The 17,332-nt window shown below is 38.6% G+C and overlaps 1 protein-coding gene and 1 pseudogene across 1 annotated transcript in view; one reads left to right on the top strand and one right to left on the bottom strand.

Annotated features, from left to right (window-relative positions):
* The window catches only part of FBXL2 (F-box and leucine rich repeat protein 2), a 78,946-nt gene that overhangs the window by 14,003 nt on the left and 47,611 nt on the right, over window positions 1-17,332 (top strand). The window contains exon 2 of the mRNA XM_060162452.1: window positions 2,805-2,866. Coding sequence (XP_060018435.1) covers window positions 2,805-2,866 — 62 coding nt within the window. The remainder of the gene's footprint in view (window positions 1-2,804; window positions 2,867-17,332) is intronic.
* Window positions 14,023-14,413, bottom strand: LOC132527390 (large ribosomal subunit protein eL31-like; annotated as a pseudogene).

The following is a 17,332-nucleotide window of genomic DNA, read 5'->3' as shown; positions in this document are numbered from 1 at the left end:
ACCTCTCACTGTTGTGGCCTCTCCCGTTGAGGAGCACAGGCTCCGGACATGCAGGCTCAGCGGCCATGGTTCACGGGCCCAGCTGCTTTGTGGCATGTGGGATCTTCCCGGACCGGGGCATGAACCCATGTCCCCTGCATCGGCAGGCAGACTCTCAACCACTGTGCCATCAGGGAAGCCCCGCTGTTTGTATTTTTATGTATCTGGTGGGTTAATTATGTTTCCTGACCTTGGAGAAGTATTCTTCTGTAGGAGATGTGCTATGCACCCTAGCAGTGCAGTCCCCTATCATGGCCAAACTGTATGTTCTAGCAGTGCCCCCTATGAGGGCTGCATGTTTCCTTCTGTTGTGGCAGGCTGACTATGTGGACAGTCTGGTAGCCTTGGTTGGCCCCTACTCCGGTTGGTTGCCAGGCCATGCTTTGGCCGTGTTTTGGGAGGCTGTTGGCTACTGGTTGGTGGAGCCTAGTCACGAGGCAGCTGACTGCTGTACCCCAGGGGGCCCTGGGGCTAGTCCTGGCTCACTGGTGGGTGGAATCAGGGTCCAGAAAACTTTGGGGCTGTTGCCCACCTACTGATGGGTGAAGCCAGGTCTTGGGATTAATGCCGGACTACTAGCAGTCACAGTTGGGTCCTGGAGTCTGGCTGTAGTGCCCAGGGATCACAGAGCTGGTGTCAGATAACTGGTGTGTGGGGGTGGGGGGTGGGGGCGTTTCCTGACACAGTTGAGTATGGGGTCCAGGGTGTTGGGAAGCTTGTTTTGGCCTGCTAGTGGGAAGGATTGGGGCCCAGCTGGTCCCAGGGTAGGGTCTGGCCTGCTGTGGGCAGGCTGGGTCTGCAGGCTGTGGGATTGTGCCTTTCTTACGTATGGTGCCTGCCCCCTGGTGGGTGAGACTCGTCCAATGGCTAGAGCAGCCTTCTGGGAGGGCAGGGCTGGTGCCTGCACATTGGTGGGTGGAGCTGGGTCCTAGCCCTCTGGTGGGCAGGGCCATGTTCAGAGGCAGGTGTGGGCTCAGGAAGTTTTAGGCAGCCTGTCTGCTGATAGGTGGGGTTGTGTCCCCATCCAATTAGTTGCTTTGCCTGAGGCATCCCAGCACTGGTGCCTACAGGCCGTTGGATGGGCCAGGTCTTGGTGCTAATGAGCTAGAGGGAGGGTTCCACAGTGGTGCCTGGCAGCACCATTGTCCACGCAGTAGAAGGAGCTCCCAAGATTGGCTGCTGCCAGTGTCTGTGTCCCTAGGGTGAGCCACAGCTCCCCCCCACCTTCCTCCAAGGATACTCTCCTAGACCAGTAGGTAGGTCTGGCCCAGGCTCCTATCAAATTACTGCTTTTGCCCTGGGTTCTAGAACATGTCAGATTTTGTGTGCACCTTTTAAGAGCCAGGTCTCTGTTTCCCCCAGTCCTTTGAGCCTCCCAAAGTTAAGCCCTGCTGACCTTCAAAGCCAAATGCTCTGGGGGCTTGTCTTCTTGGTGCTTGACTCCTGGGCTGCAGAGCCCGATGTGGGGCTTAGAACTCTCACTCCTGTGGGAGAACCTCTGCAATATAATGATTCTCCAGTTTGTGGGTTGCCCACCCCGTGGTATGGGACATGATTATATTGAGAGTCTGCCTCTCCTACCCATCTTGTTGTGGTTCCTCCTTTAATTGTAGAAGATCTTTTTCTGGTAGATTCTGGTCTTTTTCATTGATGGTTGTTCTGCAAATAGTTGTGATTTTGGTATGCTCGTGAGAGGAGGTGAGCTCAGTGTCTTTCTACTCTGCTATCTTGGCCAGTCTCTCCCTTTCTCTGTCAATTTTTTCTTTTCAGAGAAACATCTCTTAGTTTCATTGATCCTTGTAAATTAATTATTTTTTTATGCACAGTATTTGGTGTGAAATAACAAATTATGAGACATGGAGAGAAACAAAGAAATGTGACCCATGGTCAGGAGAAGAGCTAAGAGAAACAGTCAGTGATGGTCCAGATGTTGAACAGTTGGAATGGATGAACAGTTAGAAAATTTTAGCAGGAAGATGGAAGACTATAAAAAGACTGAACTGGGAATGCTAGAAGTGAAAGTATGACTCAGACATTAAATATTCATTTGATGGGCCTAATAGCAGACTGGACATAGCTGGCAAACCCCAAGCAGAATAAGTACAAAGCTGAGGAACATTTCTAACTTAACGCTATTAAATCTTCCAATTCATGAACATGGGATGTGTTTCAGTTTATTCAAGCCTTCTTTAATTTCTCACAACAGTGTTTAGTGTAAGTTTTCAATATATAATGTCAGGCACTTCTTTAGTTAAATGTATTCCTAAGTTGTTTTTTGTTTCAGTTTTTTTTTTGGCTGTGTTGGGTCTTTGTTGCTGCACGCAGGCTTTCACTAGTTGTGGTGTGCAATCTTCTCATTGCAGTGGCTTCTCTTGTTGTGAGGCACAGGCTCTAGGTGCACGAGCTTTGGTAGTTGTGGCACACGGGCTCAGTAGTTTCTGCATGCGGGCCCTAGAGCACACAGGCTTCAGTAGTTGTAATGCATGGGCTCAGTAGTTGCGGTGTGCGGGCTCTAGGGTGCGCGGGCTTCAGTAATTGTGGCGCGTGGGGCCAGTAGTTGCGGCTCTTGGGCTCTAGAGCACAGGTTCAGTAGATGTGGCTAACGGGCTTAGTTGCTCCACAGCATGTGGGATCTCTCAAGACCAGGGATCGAACTCATTGTCCCCTGTATTGGCAGGTGGATTCTTAAGCACTGCGCCACCAGGGAAGCCCCTTTTTTTTTGATTGAGGAACATTTTAATAATATCCCCTTTTTTTTTCTGTAGGTTTTCTCAAATAATGATGAAGGCCTTATTAACAAAAAGTTACCCAAAGAACTTCTTTTGAGGTAAGTGTAGATGAACTTTAAAGATTTCAGGTATGATTCAGTCATCAAGTTCCAAGACAATCTTCTTTCTCACTATGAGTCCATAGCTTAGAAAAACAGACAGAATTAGCCTAACTGACTTTTTGTTTTTGTTTTATAGAATGCTGTTCAGCTTGTTGTTAAATTTTACTTGGTCTAATCCAGAATGTACTAAGTATGTACGTAGCATTGGTCTGGATTCTTTTTGTAATGTGGTAAGTATTGTAATAATCCTCAGTAGGTGCCACTGTTTGGGTATTAGTAGGTTATCTCAATGTAGTCAGTAACACGAGGAGAGATTATTAAGGTTGTGAGCTCCTGAAGTCATAGACATTTAGATGTTTTTCTGATCAATAATTACACTATATGTTCTTACTGAGCACTTAAAATGCTATCAGCCCAAATATTGATGTTTTTATTCACTTTATGAGAATTAATGTGCTAAGTGACACTACCATAGAACAGGCTTTTTGTGCTTTATTTTTTAGCATTACTGAATATACAGTTAATGGTATTTTGCTTGTCGTTTTGGGAAGTAAAGCTATCAGCCAACATTTGTTGAACCTGAGGCACTGCAGTTTCCTTTAGTACTCTGCAAGCATCAAGCAAATCTTATTTAATTTTGGATGTTATATTTTAATTGTTAACAAACAATTAATACACGTACACATGGTAATCTTTGAGTGGCATTTCCCAAACTCTTCATATCACTGATATTTCACAAAACAAAACAAAAAAGCAGGTTTTGTGATCAAGTAAGTATGGGAAAAACTGGGTTAACAAAACCAGTTTCTTTACCACGTAACCTCTCAGAGCCCTAATAGGCTAATATGCATGGTGATGCTCCCAGATGAATAGTTGTGGCATTTCAGATTTACTGACCATGGAACGCTTTTAATATTCCTTGGAAAATGCTGATATATAGTAAGAGATTGAGCAGCTTACTCTGTTCCCTGGCTGTGCTAAATCTCATTTTAACATTTAGGGGATGAGTATGAATGTGTGTTTTGTTTACATGTTGGAGTCCATCATAGAGTTACTCTATAAATGCCATGGATTGCTCACCTTTTCCACCTTGTATGTTAGACTTTTGTTCTTGAGTCAGGAATGGGGTGAAGGCTTAGGGTCTTTGTGGTGTTGATCACATTTTAGGGGCTTCAGGGTGGCATTTCATTAGTCATCAGGTGTTGTTTGACACTGTTGCCGTGAGCTCATTCTACTCAGTTAATAAAGAAGAAAATTAATTCATGGCAGGATCACATGAAAAATACAGCGGTTATGTTTTATTTCAACAAAATAAATATTTGTTGAGTTAAGAGAGAATATTCTTTGGCATTTTAGACCATTTTAAAGTTAAGAAAGTGGTAACAAGGAAGGAATGATATGTTTATCACATAAACCCAGAGGGTCTTAATCAAGCACCGTAAGTTGTTAGAACCAGCGTGGTTAGGGTGGGCTGGCTGTTACTATGCAGCGGTCGGCGATGCCATCCACACCAGACCACAGAGTGAGTGATGTTTCCCAGAATTGTGCAATGTTTCATTCTTAGTCTGAACATTTTTCTAGCACAGACATCAAACTGTAATGTGAATATGTCATTTTTACCCTGGGGACTCATAACCAGCTTCACACCGACCCACGTTAGTCATTTAACACTGGAGTGTGATTAAACTCCACCCTTCTCCTGAGTACTGCTGCTGTTTTGACTCAAGGGTGCTAACTTAATACTCTTTCCCTTTTGGTAGGGTTAGCTTTTATACTGTACTCAGCCATGGTACTGTTTCTACCTACTGACCAAGAAGGGCCGGTGGGGGGCGGGGCGGGTGTTGGAATTACATCACTTTCCGTGCTAGTGTGATTTCTGAACTGCCGTTTTAGAAGTATTAGTTCTTTTAAACATCCATGATGGACCCAGCTTTCAAAAATCCTGGAGTTATAGTTTTTGAATTATGCTAAGGCTCATACATAGATCATTTTTTAAAAAAGAATTGTCATTTGGGAGTAAATGTTCATAGATTTGCATTCCCACTTCTGTTCTAATTTTGGAGTCTGTAAAGGGAATTTAAATTTTAAAGTACTGCCACAACAGGTCTTCTCTGACTCTTCATTCTCAAAACTAACTCTAGCCAGATATTAATTTTTGTTGGTCTTTATATCATTTCTGCCATTTTACTCTCAGACTTTCTATTCTCAATAGTAGCAGCTCTCCCCTTTCCCGGCTACCCTTTTTAAGCAAAATTTTGAAGAAGGGTTTGAGCCAGGTTACCAAAGCAGACATCTTCATCGTTCGTTAATTCCACAACAAAGTGAGTGAGTGCTACAAATTCCCCACCTCATGGAGCTTAAGTGTTGATTGGTTTTGCTAAGATAAATGATGTCTTCATACTTTCGGTCTGTCTTAGGCTTACATTTTTACTTCATATAGTAGACTTCTTTGTGACAGAGCAGACTGTTGTTCCTGTTCTCGTTGAATTCCTATTTACTTTCAGTCTTACTTCATCAATAGGTGTGAATTCCTTGAGTGTACGATAATCTTATTTGCTTGCAGCCAAGGTCACTTTCTCTTCTGCCATTTTTTACTGCATCTGTTACCACCCTCTTAAATTCTCTGCTAGCTTCCATTACTGGTCATATCAAGTGAAGCTTCAGCTTACCCTCTGGAACCGTTAACAAACCTGGAACTACGTGATTTTTTTATTGTTTAATGTTTGTTTGTTTGTTTATTTATTTATTTATTTTGGCTGATCCTGGTTGTAGTTGCGGCACTCGGGATCTTCGTTGCGGCATGCGGGATCTTTTAGTTGCGGCATGCTGACTTCTTAGTTGTGGTATGCATGTGGGATCTAGTTCCCCAAACAGGGATCGAACCCAGGCCCCCTGCATTGGGAGCGTGGAGTCTTATCCACTGGACCACCAGGGAAGTACCTGGAACTATGCACTTTTCATCTCTCTATATCACTTTGAATCCACTCAGAAAAAATCTGAGTTTTTTTATCTGATCATTTTATTGCTAGTTTTAAGACTACCCGATATTATTAATTCACAGGTCCCTTCTGCTACCCATTTTTAGTTTGTTACTTAACAAGCTTTTACATTTGCTTTTTCTATCCAGCTTTTACTTATAAATTAAAGATATTCGAGTTCTCCCTCTCTACCTTTCACTCTCCCACAGTTCAACAAATAGCTTGTAATTTTACTGTTCCTAGGGAGTCAGTTATATAATGCTTATAACAATGGGAATATATAGTTTGTTGTAATGTCTATATCTGTTAGTGAGTTGGGTTCTCCTTGCATGTATTTATCCTCGTTGTTATTGTCTGTATTTTGGAGCTAAACTTGCTTGAGATTTCAGCTCTCCCCATTTACTAGTTGTGTGACCTTAAAGTGACTTCACTCTCTGGGCCATAATTTCCCATATCTGTAATAGTAATAGTTCTTACCTTAGGGGGTTGTTGGCTGGCTCTGAGTACCTGGCGTTTAATAAATGTTAAATAAATGTTATCTCTTATCATTATTTTTAAAAAATATTTATTATTTATTTGACTGCGTCAGGTCTTAGTTGCAGCATGCGGAATCTTTCGTTGCGGCACGCGGGCTTCTCTCTAGTGGCGGCACGTGGGCTCTCTAGTTGTGGCACAGGCTCTAGAGTGCACAGCCTCAGTAGTTGCACTGTGTGGGCTCATTAGTTGCAGCACATGGGCTTAGTTGCCCTGCAGCATGGAGGAGCTTAGTTCCCCAACCAGGGATCGAACATGCGTCCCCTGCATTGGAAGGTGGATTCTTAACCACTGGACCACCAGGGAAGTCCCTCTTATTATTATTAATTAATATCAATTTTGGATCTCTGAATACTTAATAAATACTGTTGACAGTGCAGTTGGTTTTAATACCAACAACTGAAAAAAGCAAGCTGTCCTGATATGGATCTTAACATATGCTACTGATAACAGTCTCAGTAAAATACCTGATTATTAAGTAAGTTAATGTAGCCTGGTGCTTCATTTCATCAACCTACACTAATTCAGTCTCAGTGGAAATTGCATACTACCATCTGACATTAAACTGACTACTATTGGAGCTTGAGCAGAATAGTGGTGGTATTATGACAACTGTTAATTATTTTGTATTATAAAAAAGGCAGTCTCTTGGAAGGAAACATTCCTCTTTTGAGAAAAGTCTTATATGAGCAAATATTGACTCACAACTCAGATTATAAATTTTAATATTAATTTGTTTGACCTTAAGTTTTTACTTCTGTTATGGTTGCTCTCAGGCGCTAGTGATGAAATGAAAATGCATGTAAACTTCATAGGAATAGGGAGTGCTACATGCAGTAAATATTTTAAAACGTTCTGAGAAGATATGGCTTTTGTTAGTAATAAATAATAAACCTCTTATTAGACATATTTTTAAAAACTAAATCACCGTTATCTGTATAATTGTATTTCCTTTTAAAATGCATGTGGGGACTTCCCCAGCGGTCCAGTGGTTAAGACTCCGAGCTTCCAATGCAAGGGGTGCGGTTTCGATCCCTGGTTGGGGAACTAAGATCCCACATGCCGTGTGGCATGTCCAAAAAATAAAAAATAAAACAAAAATGTGGATCCATGACAAAATTAAATCCTGATCATGTTTGTTAGCTTGATGAAGGAAGGTTTGATGGCCTCAAACAGGAGAGGTGAGGCTAATCATTTCGGGCAAATGGAATCAACTACAAAATTACCTATAATTTGGCGGTTTTACTAGTTTGCTAGGGAAAATTATAAAATGAAGAAAAATTACAAGCTATTTGTTGAACTGTGTGAGAGTGAAGGATAGAGAGGGAGAACTCGAATATCTTTTATAAGTGAAAGCAGGATAGAAAAGGCAAATGTAAAACTTGTTAAGTACAAACTAGAAATGGGTAACAGAAGGGATCTGTGAATTAATAATATTGAGTAGTCTTAAAGCTAGCAATAAGATGATCAGATGAAAAAAAAACTCATAGATTTTTTCTGAGTGGGTGTTCTTGCCTGCTGGTTGGTTGCAGCACTCCATGGACTTTTTCAAGGACTGGTACCTACACCTCCTGCTGCCTGTGATGCCTTATATATATTCCAAGGCAGCCTAACAGGTAAGATGATCTTTTGGGGGTACATATTACAAATTCATGTTTAAACATCTATGCAGACTTTTCTTTTTTGTTAAAGAGGTTTTTTTGGTTTGTTCATTTTTATTGTTGTTATTTATTTATTTTTACCGTGCATGAGGACCAAATTAATGTGTGTTGAAATCAGATGCAGAAGCTTAAAGGCCCTTCCTCTGTATACTATTATGTACTGTTTTAGGGTTGACATCTAAGTCCGAATCATGGCAGAGGCAAATCTTCCTTAGTCTCGGTTGGGGTTATGCTTATACATTAGACCTCTGATGATGCTTTTAGATTTTTAAATGTACATTGAGGTGGCATGAAACACCAGTAGAGCTCCACAGATAGGAAGGATGGATCTAGTACATTCTACTCCAGAGCTTTATCCCTGGAAAGTTATGTTAGAGACCTGTTAGTTTAAAAGCTGTGAATTCAGTAGTTAAAACAGAAAAGATTGGGAAGTTTGATTCTTTGAATAGTAAAATATGGCAAAATATACCATACCAAAGATAAATAGCATAGTAGTAGGTGAAATAATTCGAATACACATTATAAGCAAAGGCTATCTTCTTCAACATACATGCACACACACACACACACACACACACACACACACACATACATCAGTTCTTAAAAATTATTAAGAATGAGGTGGATTAGCTCTTAGAAAAAGTTTGAAGAGGGTCTGAACAAAGGAAGAAATACAAATGGCCAATAAATGTATGAAATTCCACTCGCTCCGAGTGGAATTGCTGGGGGTCATAGACTGTACAGGTTTTTAACTTCATATAGTAATGTTGTTTTTCCAAAGTGGTCTTATCAATTTGCCTTCATACAAACAATGGCTAAGAGACTCGGTTGAGTTGTTCCTTTCAAAAATTTAGTGTTTTTACATGTCTTAAGTATAGAATAGCATCTCATTGTGCTCTTTTTTTTTGCGGTACGCGGGCCTCTCACTGTTGTGGCCATTCCCGTTGCGGAGCACAGGCTCCGGACGCACAGGCTCAGCGGCCATGGCTCACGCGCCCAGCCGCTTCGCGGCATGTGGGATCTTCCCGGACCGGAGCACGAACCCATGTCCCCTGCATTGGCAGGCGGACTCTCAACCACTGCGCCACCAGGGAAGACCCCCTTTCTTGTTTTTAATACTACTGTATCATCTACATCTTTTCATCCAGTTTTTTCAAATAGTGTCTCCATTTAATAATCTTTTTAAGAGGATAATTTGGTGTTTTAATGATTAAAACAAGTATTTTATTCACTGCGATTATTATTGCAACTTTCTATCAATTTCTTTTTTATCTTACTAATTTTGCTTCTCTCCTCCTTAAAACCTTTCCTGTTGCCTTTAGTGTAAATTCCATGTAAATTGTTATGACTTAAATTATTCTCCCAGAACTGTCCACTTATTATCTCTTACTCTATCTCATCTCTCACTCTTTTCCAACTTCCTTGTAAACTCTGGCAACTCTGAGTTATTTCCAGTCCCTGAAAATGTCATTCCCTAATTTGTTCTCTCCCATGTTCATTCTCCTTCTTGAAAGTGCCAATTTTTTTAAAAATTTATTTTTTATTGAAGTGTAGTTGAATTACAATGTGTTAATTACTGCTGTACAGCAAAGTGATTCAGTTATACATATGTGTACATTCTTTTTCATATTCTTTTCCATTATGGTTTATCACAGGGTATTGAATATAGTTCCCAGTGCTATACAGTAGGACCCTGTTGTTTATCTATCCTATATATAATAATTTGCATCTGCTAATCCCAAACTCCCACTCCATCCCTCCCCTCCCCTCCCCTCCCCTCCCCTCGGCAACCACAAGTCTGTTCTCTCTGTCCCTGATTCTGTTTCTGTGTCATAGATAGGTTCATTTGTGTCATATTTTAGACTCCACATATGTGACATCATATGGCATTTGTCTTTCTCCTTCTGACTTACTTCCCTTAGTATGATAATCTCTAGTTGCATCCATGTCGTTGCAAATGGCATTATTTCATTCTTTTTTATGGCTGAGTAATATTCCATTGTATATATGTACCACATCTTCTTTATCCATTCATTTGTTGATGAGCATTTAGGTTGTTTCCATGTCTTGGCAATTGTGAATAGTGCTGCTATGAACATAGGGGTGCATGTATCTTTTTGAATTGTAGTTTTGTCTGAATATATGCCCAGGAGTGGGATTGCTGGATCATATGGTAATTCTGTATTTAGTTTTCTGAGGAACCTCCATACTGTTCTCCATAGTAGCTGCACCAACTTGCATTCCCACCAACAGTGTAGGAGGGTTCCCTTTTCTCCACACCCTCTCCAGCATTTGTTATTTATAGAGAAAGTGCTAATCTTTTGCTCACCCCTTCTTTCACCTAGTTCAACCTAAGACTTTTCCTATGTTTAGGGCCATGTTCTCTCCCTCTTGAGTGTGTATATAGGTTCTCTAAACATGTTATAATTTCTTGTGTTTGTCCTGGATTTTATGTTGCATAACACAGTAAATCTAATCTTTTTTTTAAAAAATTGAGATTATATGTATATATATATATATAATTGACGTAGGTGTATGATATAATGATTTGATATTTGTACATACTGCACAGTGATCACCACAATAAGTCTAGTTAACATCTGTCACTGTACATAGTTACAGAGGTTTTTTTCTTGTGAGGAGAACTTTTAAGATTTACTCCCTTAGCTTTGAAGTATGCAGTACAGTGTTATTACCTATAATCACCATGCTGCATGTTACATCCCCATGACTTATTCATGTTATAACTGGAGGTTTGTACCTTCTGACCCCCTTCACCCATTTTGCCCACCCTCCCACCACCTCTGGCACAGATCTGTTCTCTGTATCTATTAGCTCAGTTTTGTTTTGTTTTTTTTATCTAGATTCCACATATAAGTGAGATCATGTGGTATTTGTCTCTCTCTCTGTGACTTATTTCACTTAGCATAATACCCTTGAGGTCCATCTGTGTTGTCACAAATGGCAAGAGTTCATTCTTTTTTATGGCTGAATAATTTTCATATATGTATCTGTATCTCACATTTTTTAATTCATTCATCCATTGATAGACACTTAGGTTGCTTCCGTATCTTGGCTGTTGTAAATAATGCTACAGTGAACATGATAGTGTGTATCTTTTGGGTTATGTTTTCATTTTCTTCAGATAAATACCCACAAGTGGAATTGCTGGATCATATGGTAGTTCTGTTTTTAAATTTTTGAGGAACTGCCGTACTGTTCTCCATAGTGGCTGCACCAATTTATATTCCCACTGATAGTACCCAAGCGTTCCTTTTTCTCCACATCCTCGCCAATACTTATTTCTTGTCTTTTTGATAGTAGCAATTCCAGTAGGTGAGAGGTGATATCTCACTGTGGTTTTGATTTTCATTTCCCTGATGATTAGTGTTGTTGAGCATATTTCATGTACCTCTTGGCCATTTGTGTGCCTTCTTTGGAAAAATGTCTATTTAGATCTTCTGCCCATTTTTTAATTGAATTTTTTTTTGCTATTGGGTGGTATGAGTTCTTTATAGATTTTGGGTATTAACTCATCAGATATATGGTTTGCAAATATTTTCTCCCAGTCAGTAGGTTGCCTTTTCATTTTGTTGATGGTTTCCTTTGCTGTGCAGAAGCTTTTTAGTTTGATGTAGTCCCACTTGTTTATTTTTGCTTTTGTTGCCTTTGCTTTTAGTGTCAAATCCAAAATATCATCTTCAAAACTTAGGTCAAGAAGCTTACCCTCTATGTTTTCTTCTAGGACTTTTATGGTTTCAGGTCTTACATTCAAGTCTTTTCATCCATTTTAAGTTAATTTTTGTGGTTGTGAGACAGGAGTCCAGTTTCATTCTTTCACATATGGCTGTCCAGTTTTCCCAGCACCATTTATTGAAGAGACTGTTCTTTCCCCAATGTATGTCTTGGCTCCTTTGTCATAAATTAATTGACCATATATGTGTGGGTTTGTTCCTGGGCTCTTTATTATGTTTCATGGATCTATGTATCTGTCTTTATGCCCAGAACATTGTGTACATTAGTATATATTTGTGTATGGTAGTATGTGTATTGGGCATGTTTATTTGTATATGGGAATGTATCTGAATGTGTACTTATGTGTGTGTATGCATATGTATGCCTGTGTGTGTGAGAACATTCAAGGCAGAGGAAACAGCTTGCAAAAAATCATGCTGTATTTGGGAAATCTTGCACAGTTTAGTTTCCTTCTACTCTTGGCCCATATATATATTTATTTGTGCTTAGTTGGAAGTGCTTGGAACGTAGCATTTTCCTCTGAGCTTTTTCCTACCTAACATTTAATGATTACTCTTCCCTATTACCACATACTTTTCATAATTACCACTTCAATGGCTGCTTAATAGTCCATGGAGTTTATGTCATGATTTACTTAACCTTTCGGTTGCTTTTTAAAAATTTTAGATAATGCTGAAATAAAATTTTAGAAAATGCTGAAATTAAAATTTTTTGTTTTGTTGAATTATTTCTTTATGATAACTTCCTGAAGAGGAATTACTGGATCAAAGGAGGAGAACATTTTTACAGCTCTTGATAAAGCCAGTGTTTCCAAAGGTGGTAACAGTTTTTAAAAAATATGTATTTGTATTTGACATATAACATTGTATGAATCTAAGGTGTACAACATGTTGATTTGGTACATTTATATATTGTAATATGATTGCCATTGTAGTGTTAGCTACCTGTGAACACCACATAATTATCATTTATTTTTTGTGATGGGAATAATTAAGATCTAGTCTCCTAGCATGTTTGGTCTTAATACTACAGTATTGTTGTCTGTAATCACTATACTGTTTATTAGATCTCTAGGACTTACGTATCTAGTAGTTGCAAGTTCGTATCCTTAAACAACATCTGTACTATTCCCCCTCCCCCCAGACCCTGGTAACCACCATTTTACTCTGTTTTTATGAGTTTGACTTTTAGGTCCACATATAAGTGATATCGTACAGTATTTGTCTTTCTCTGACTTATCTTACTTGGCATAATGTCCTCAGAATCCATCCATGTTGTCACAGAGGGCAGAATTTTCTTCTTTCTCGTGGCTGAGTAATATTTTATTGTAAGTATTACTACATCTTTATCTGTTAATTGGTTGACAGGCACTTACGTTGTTTCCATATCTTGGCTCTTGTAAATGATGCTGCAGTAAACATGGGAGGCCATATATCTCTTCAATATCCTTTTTTTATTTCATATGCCCAGAAGTGGAATTGCTGAATCATATGGTAATTCTATTTAAAATTTTTTCAGGAACATTCATATTGTTTTCTGTAGTAGGTGAACTAATTTACATTCCCACCAACAGTGTACAAGCGTTCCCTTTCCTCTACATCCTCTTGTCTTCTTGATGACGTTGGTTTTATTATTTTCTATTATTTTCTTTTTTAACGATTTCCACTCCTAGCTTTTTAAATCCCATTCTTTGTCTTTCTTTGGGTTAACTGTGTTTTCTTTAGCTTGCCTAAGTTGGACATTTAGCTAGTTATTTTTCAGCTCCCTCATCTAATAATAGATAAGTTCTTTGAGTGATAGTCTCAAAGCTCTACTTCTGTTGAATTTCACAAGTTTTGAAGTTTAGTGTTTCTTTTTACTGTTCAGTTTCAAGTATTTATCAATTTCCATTATTGCTTCTTTGAAACATTTTTTTCTTAAAAATGTTTTTATTATGAAGTATAATATATAGTTGGAGAACCACACAAAACATAAATATTAGACAAATACCCTAGCCATCACTTAGGTCAGTAAATAAAACTTTGCCAGTCACCAAAGAAGCACCTCCATTTCTCATCCAAATGATAACTGCTTCCCTCTCCAGAAATAACACTTTCTTGACTTTTATAGCTTTCACTGTATTTTCATTTCTTTATAGATCTATCATCCATATGTGCATCCTTAGTCATTACAGTTTAGTCTCGCCCATTTTTTTTTTTGGCGGTTCTATAACTTTATTTGACAATCAACAGTTCTCATCCATATCAACTGTCTGTAGATTTTTGAAAATGGTGACAAGTACATAGGTAACCGACATGTAGAGCTTGTTTGGTGAATCTTCATCTTCATTACATTTTTCTGGACAACTGCACACAGATACGGTATGGGACAGTCCTTATTCCTTTGGCCCAGACAGCTTTGTTGAGCCTGGTGTCAGTGTGTACATCTGGAGTTCCCATCTCCTTCATGATGAATTTCTGGATTTCTTTGAGTGCCTGAGGGGCACGCTTCTTGAAACTCACTGCATGGATGTGCTTATGAATGTTGATAGTGTATTCTGTGGTCACCACCTCGTTGATGGCAGACTGGCCCTCCTTCTTCTTGCCACCCTTCTTTGTGGGAGTCATCCTGCTGGGCTCCAGTTGGAAAAAACAGCTAGTCTTGCTCATTTAATAAATCTTTAAGTCTCTAATAATCAACAGGTCTCCTGTCCATCTCTTTCTGTTCTACATGTTTTATCTGTTGAAGAACTTGGGTTATTTGATATGTATTGTGGAAGTTCCCACAGTCTGGGTTTTGCTAATTGCAGCCTCATGGTGCAATTTCAGCATGTTTCCTTTATCTGTATTTCTTGGAAATTGACAGCTGGATCCAGAGGTTTGATCAGACTCAGGTTCTATCCCTTTAGTAAGACTATGTGGTGGTGTGTTCTTTTATTAGGAGTTACACAATGTTTGGTTTCCTTTTTTTGTGCTGGCATCTATGTATGCTTATTGCCTAGATCATTAACTTATTGGGGCTGCAAAATGATGATATTCTGATTCTTTTTCTTCATTTATTAGTTGGACTGCTTTAAAAAATTTTTTTTATTGGAGTATAGTTGATTTACAGTGTTGTTAGTTTCAGGTGTATAGCATAGTGAATCAGTTATATATCCACTCTTTTTTTTTAGATTCTTTCCCATATAGGCCATTACAGAGTATTGAGTTCCCTGTGGTATACAGCAGGTTCTTATTAGTTATCTATTTTATATATAGTAGTGTGTATATGTCAATCCCAATCTCCCAAATTATCCCTACGCCTCTTATCCCCTGGTAACCATGTTTGTTTTCTACATCCATGACTGTACTTCTGTTTTGTAAATAAGTTCATTTGTACCCCTTTTCTTTAGATTCCATGTATAAATGATATCATATGATATGGAATGCTTTTATAAAGAATTACTTCACTTCTGTTTGATTACACAGTGATACAGTTTATGTAGAAGAAAGGCAGGGTAAATGCTTGATGTTCTTTTCCTTTATTTACCAGTTTCGAAATAATGAGATATGTGAAGGTATGACGTGAGAAACAAAACGTTTTCATAGTTTCAACTAATCTCCCACAAGATATATATTAATTGCAGAGGGAAAAAATGTAATTTTATAATGGGGCACACCGGCAGAAATCATCTTAACCAAGTGATCAAAGTTGGCATCATCACTAATAGGACAAATGTACACCATATGCCCCTGATGTAATGCACAAGAAGAGCACAATGTCATTTCTGTGGCATTCCTGACAAAAATTATAACTTGAGTCTAGTCGTGAGGAAATATTAGACACATGGCAGAACATTCTACAGAGTAACTGGCTATATGCTTCAAAAGTAGCAAAGTCATGAAAGATAAAGACTGAAAAAATGTTTTAGATTAGAAGAGACTAAAGAGACGTGGCAAATAAATGCAATATGTGATCCTGGGCCGGAAAAAAAAGTTTTTCTTTTGTTTTAAGGACCATTAATGGGACAATTGACAGATTTTGAATAAGATCTATAGATTATAGTATTGTGTCGGTGTTAGTTTTCCTTGTTTTGTTAATTGTACTGTGTTTCTGAAAAAGAACGTCCTTGTTTTTAGGAAGTATGTGAGTATTTTAAGGGTAAATGAACATCGTGTCTACAACATACTCTCCAACATTTCAGACACAATTACATATATGTAATTACTACATCAGACCCAGATGATTTAATTGGTGAATGCTACCAAACATAAGAAAGAAATGATACTAATTCTCTACGTTGTCATCCAGAAAATAGAAGCAGAATAATTCCTAACTTATTCTGTGAAGCTAACATTACCCTAATACCAAAACCAGAAAAAGGCATTATAGAAAGGAAAAGTACAGAACAATATCTCTCTTGAACACAGATGCAGAAGTCTTCAAAAAAAAGTTAGCAAATCAGATTGAACAATGTATAAAAAGAATTATATACTATAACCAAGTGGGATTTATTTCATGCATGCAAGGATGCCTCAACATTCAAAAATCAACATAATCAATCACATCAATGATCTGATAAAGAACAAAATCATATGGTCATATTAGTAGATGCAGAAAAAGTATTTGGCAAATTTTAACACTCATTCATGATTAAAAGTCTCATCAAACCCAAAATAGAGGGGAACTTCCTCAACTTGATCAAGAATATCTACAAAAAAACCCCTACGGCTAACAGTGTACTTAACGGTGAGAAACTGGTTGCTTTATCCCCAAGCTCAGGAACCAGAAAATGATGTCCCCTCTTACTACTCCTGTTCATCACAGTACTGCTGAAGTCCTACCTAATACAATTAGGTAAGAAAAGAAAAGAAAAAGTATACATTGGGAAGGTATACATTGGTTTTGTTTGTAGATTACATGATTGTGTATGTAGAAAATCCAAAAGAATTGACAAAATATTCCTGTAATTAATAAGCAGTTATATAATGTTGCACGATACAAGGTTAATATGCAGAAGGTAATTGCTTTCCTATTGCCATTTCTGGTATTGTTCACCAGCAGTGAACAACTGGAAGTTAAAATAAAAAACAATACCACTTACATTAGCCTCAAAAAATGAATACTTAGGTATAAATCTAGCAAAAGATTTATATGATGAAAACTCCAGCTCCAGTGAAAGAAATCAAAGAAGGTCTAAATAAATAAAGAGATGTTACACAGTCATGGATAAGAAGACTCAATATTGTTAAAATGTTAATTCTTCCCAAGTTGATCTATGGAGTCAACACAATGCTGATAAAAAATACCACCGAGTTATTTTGTGGATATTGACAAATCTATTTTAAAGTTTGTGTAGAAAGACAAAAGACTCTGAAAGGCCAATGCATTACTGAAGAAGAACAGAGTTGGAGGACTGACACTACTGACCTATGAAGACTTAGTTTAGAGTTTTAGAGATCAAGACAGGGACTTCCCTGGTGGCAGTGGTTAAGAATCCGCCTGCCACTGCAGGGTATATGGGTTCGATCCCTGGTCCGGGAAGATCCCACATGCTGTGGAGCAATTAAGCCCTT

This window comes from Lagenorhynchus albirostris, chromosome 10 (assembly GCF_949774975.1).
Source record: "Lagenorhynchus albirostris chromosome 10, mLagAlb1.1, whole genome shotgun sequence".
In the NCBI taxonomy this organism is placed as follows: domain Eukaryota; kingdom Metazoa; phylum Chordata; class Mammalia; order Artiodactyla; family Delphinidae; genus Lagenorhynchus; species Lagenorhynchus albirostris.
Note: the sequence above shows the minus strand (reverse complement) of the source record. Positions and strands in the feature narration are given on the sequence as shown.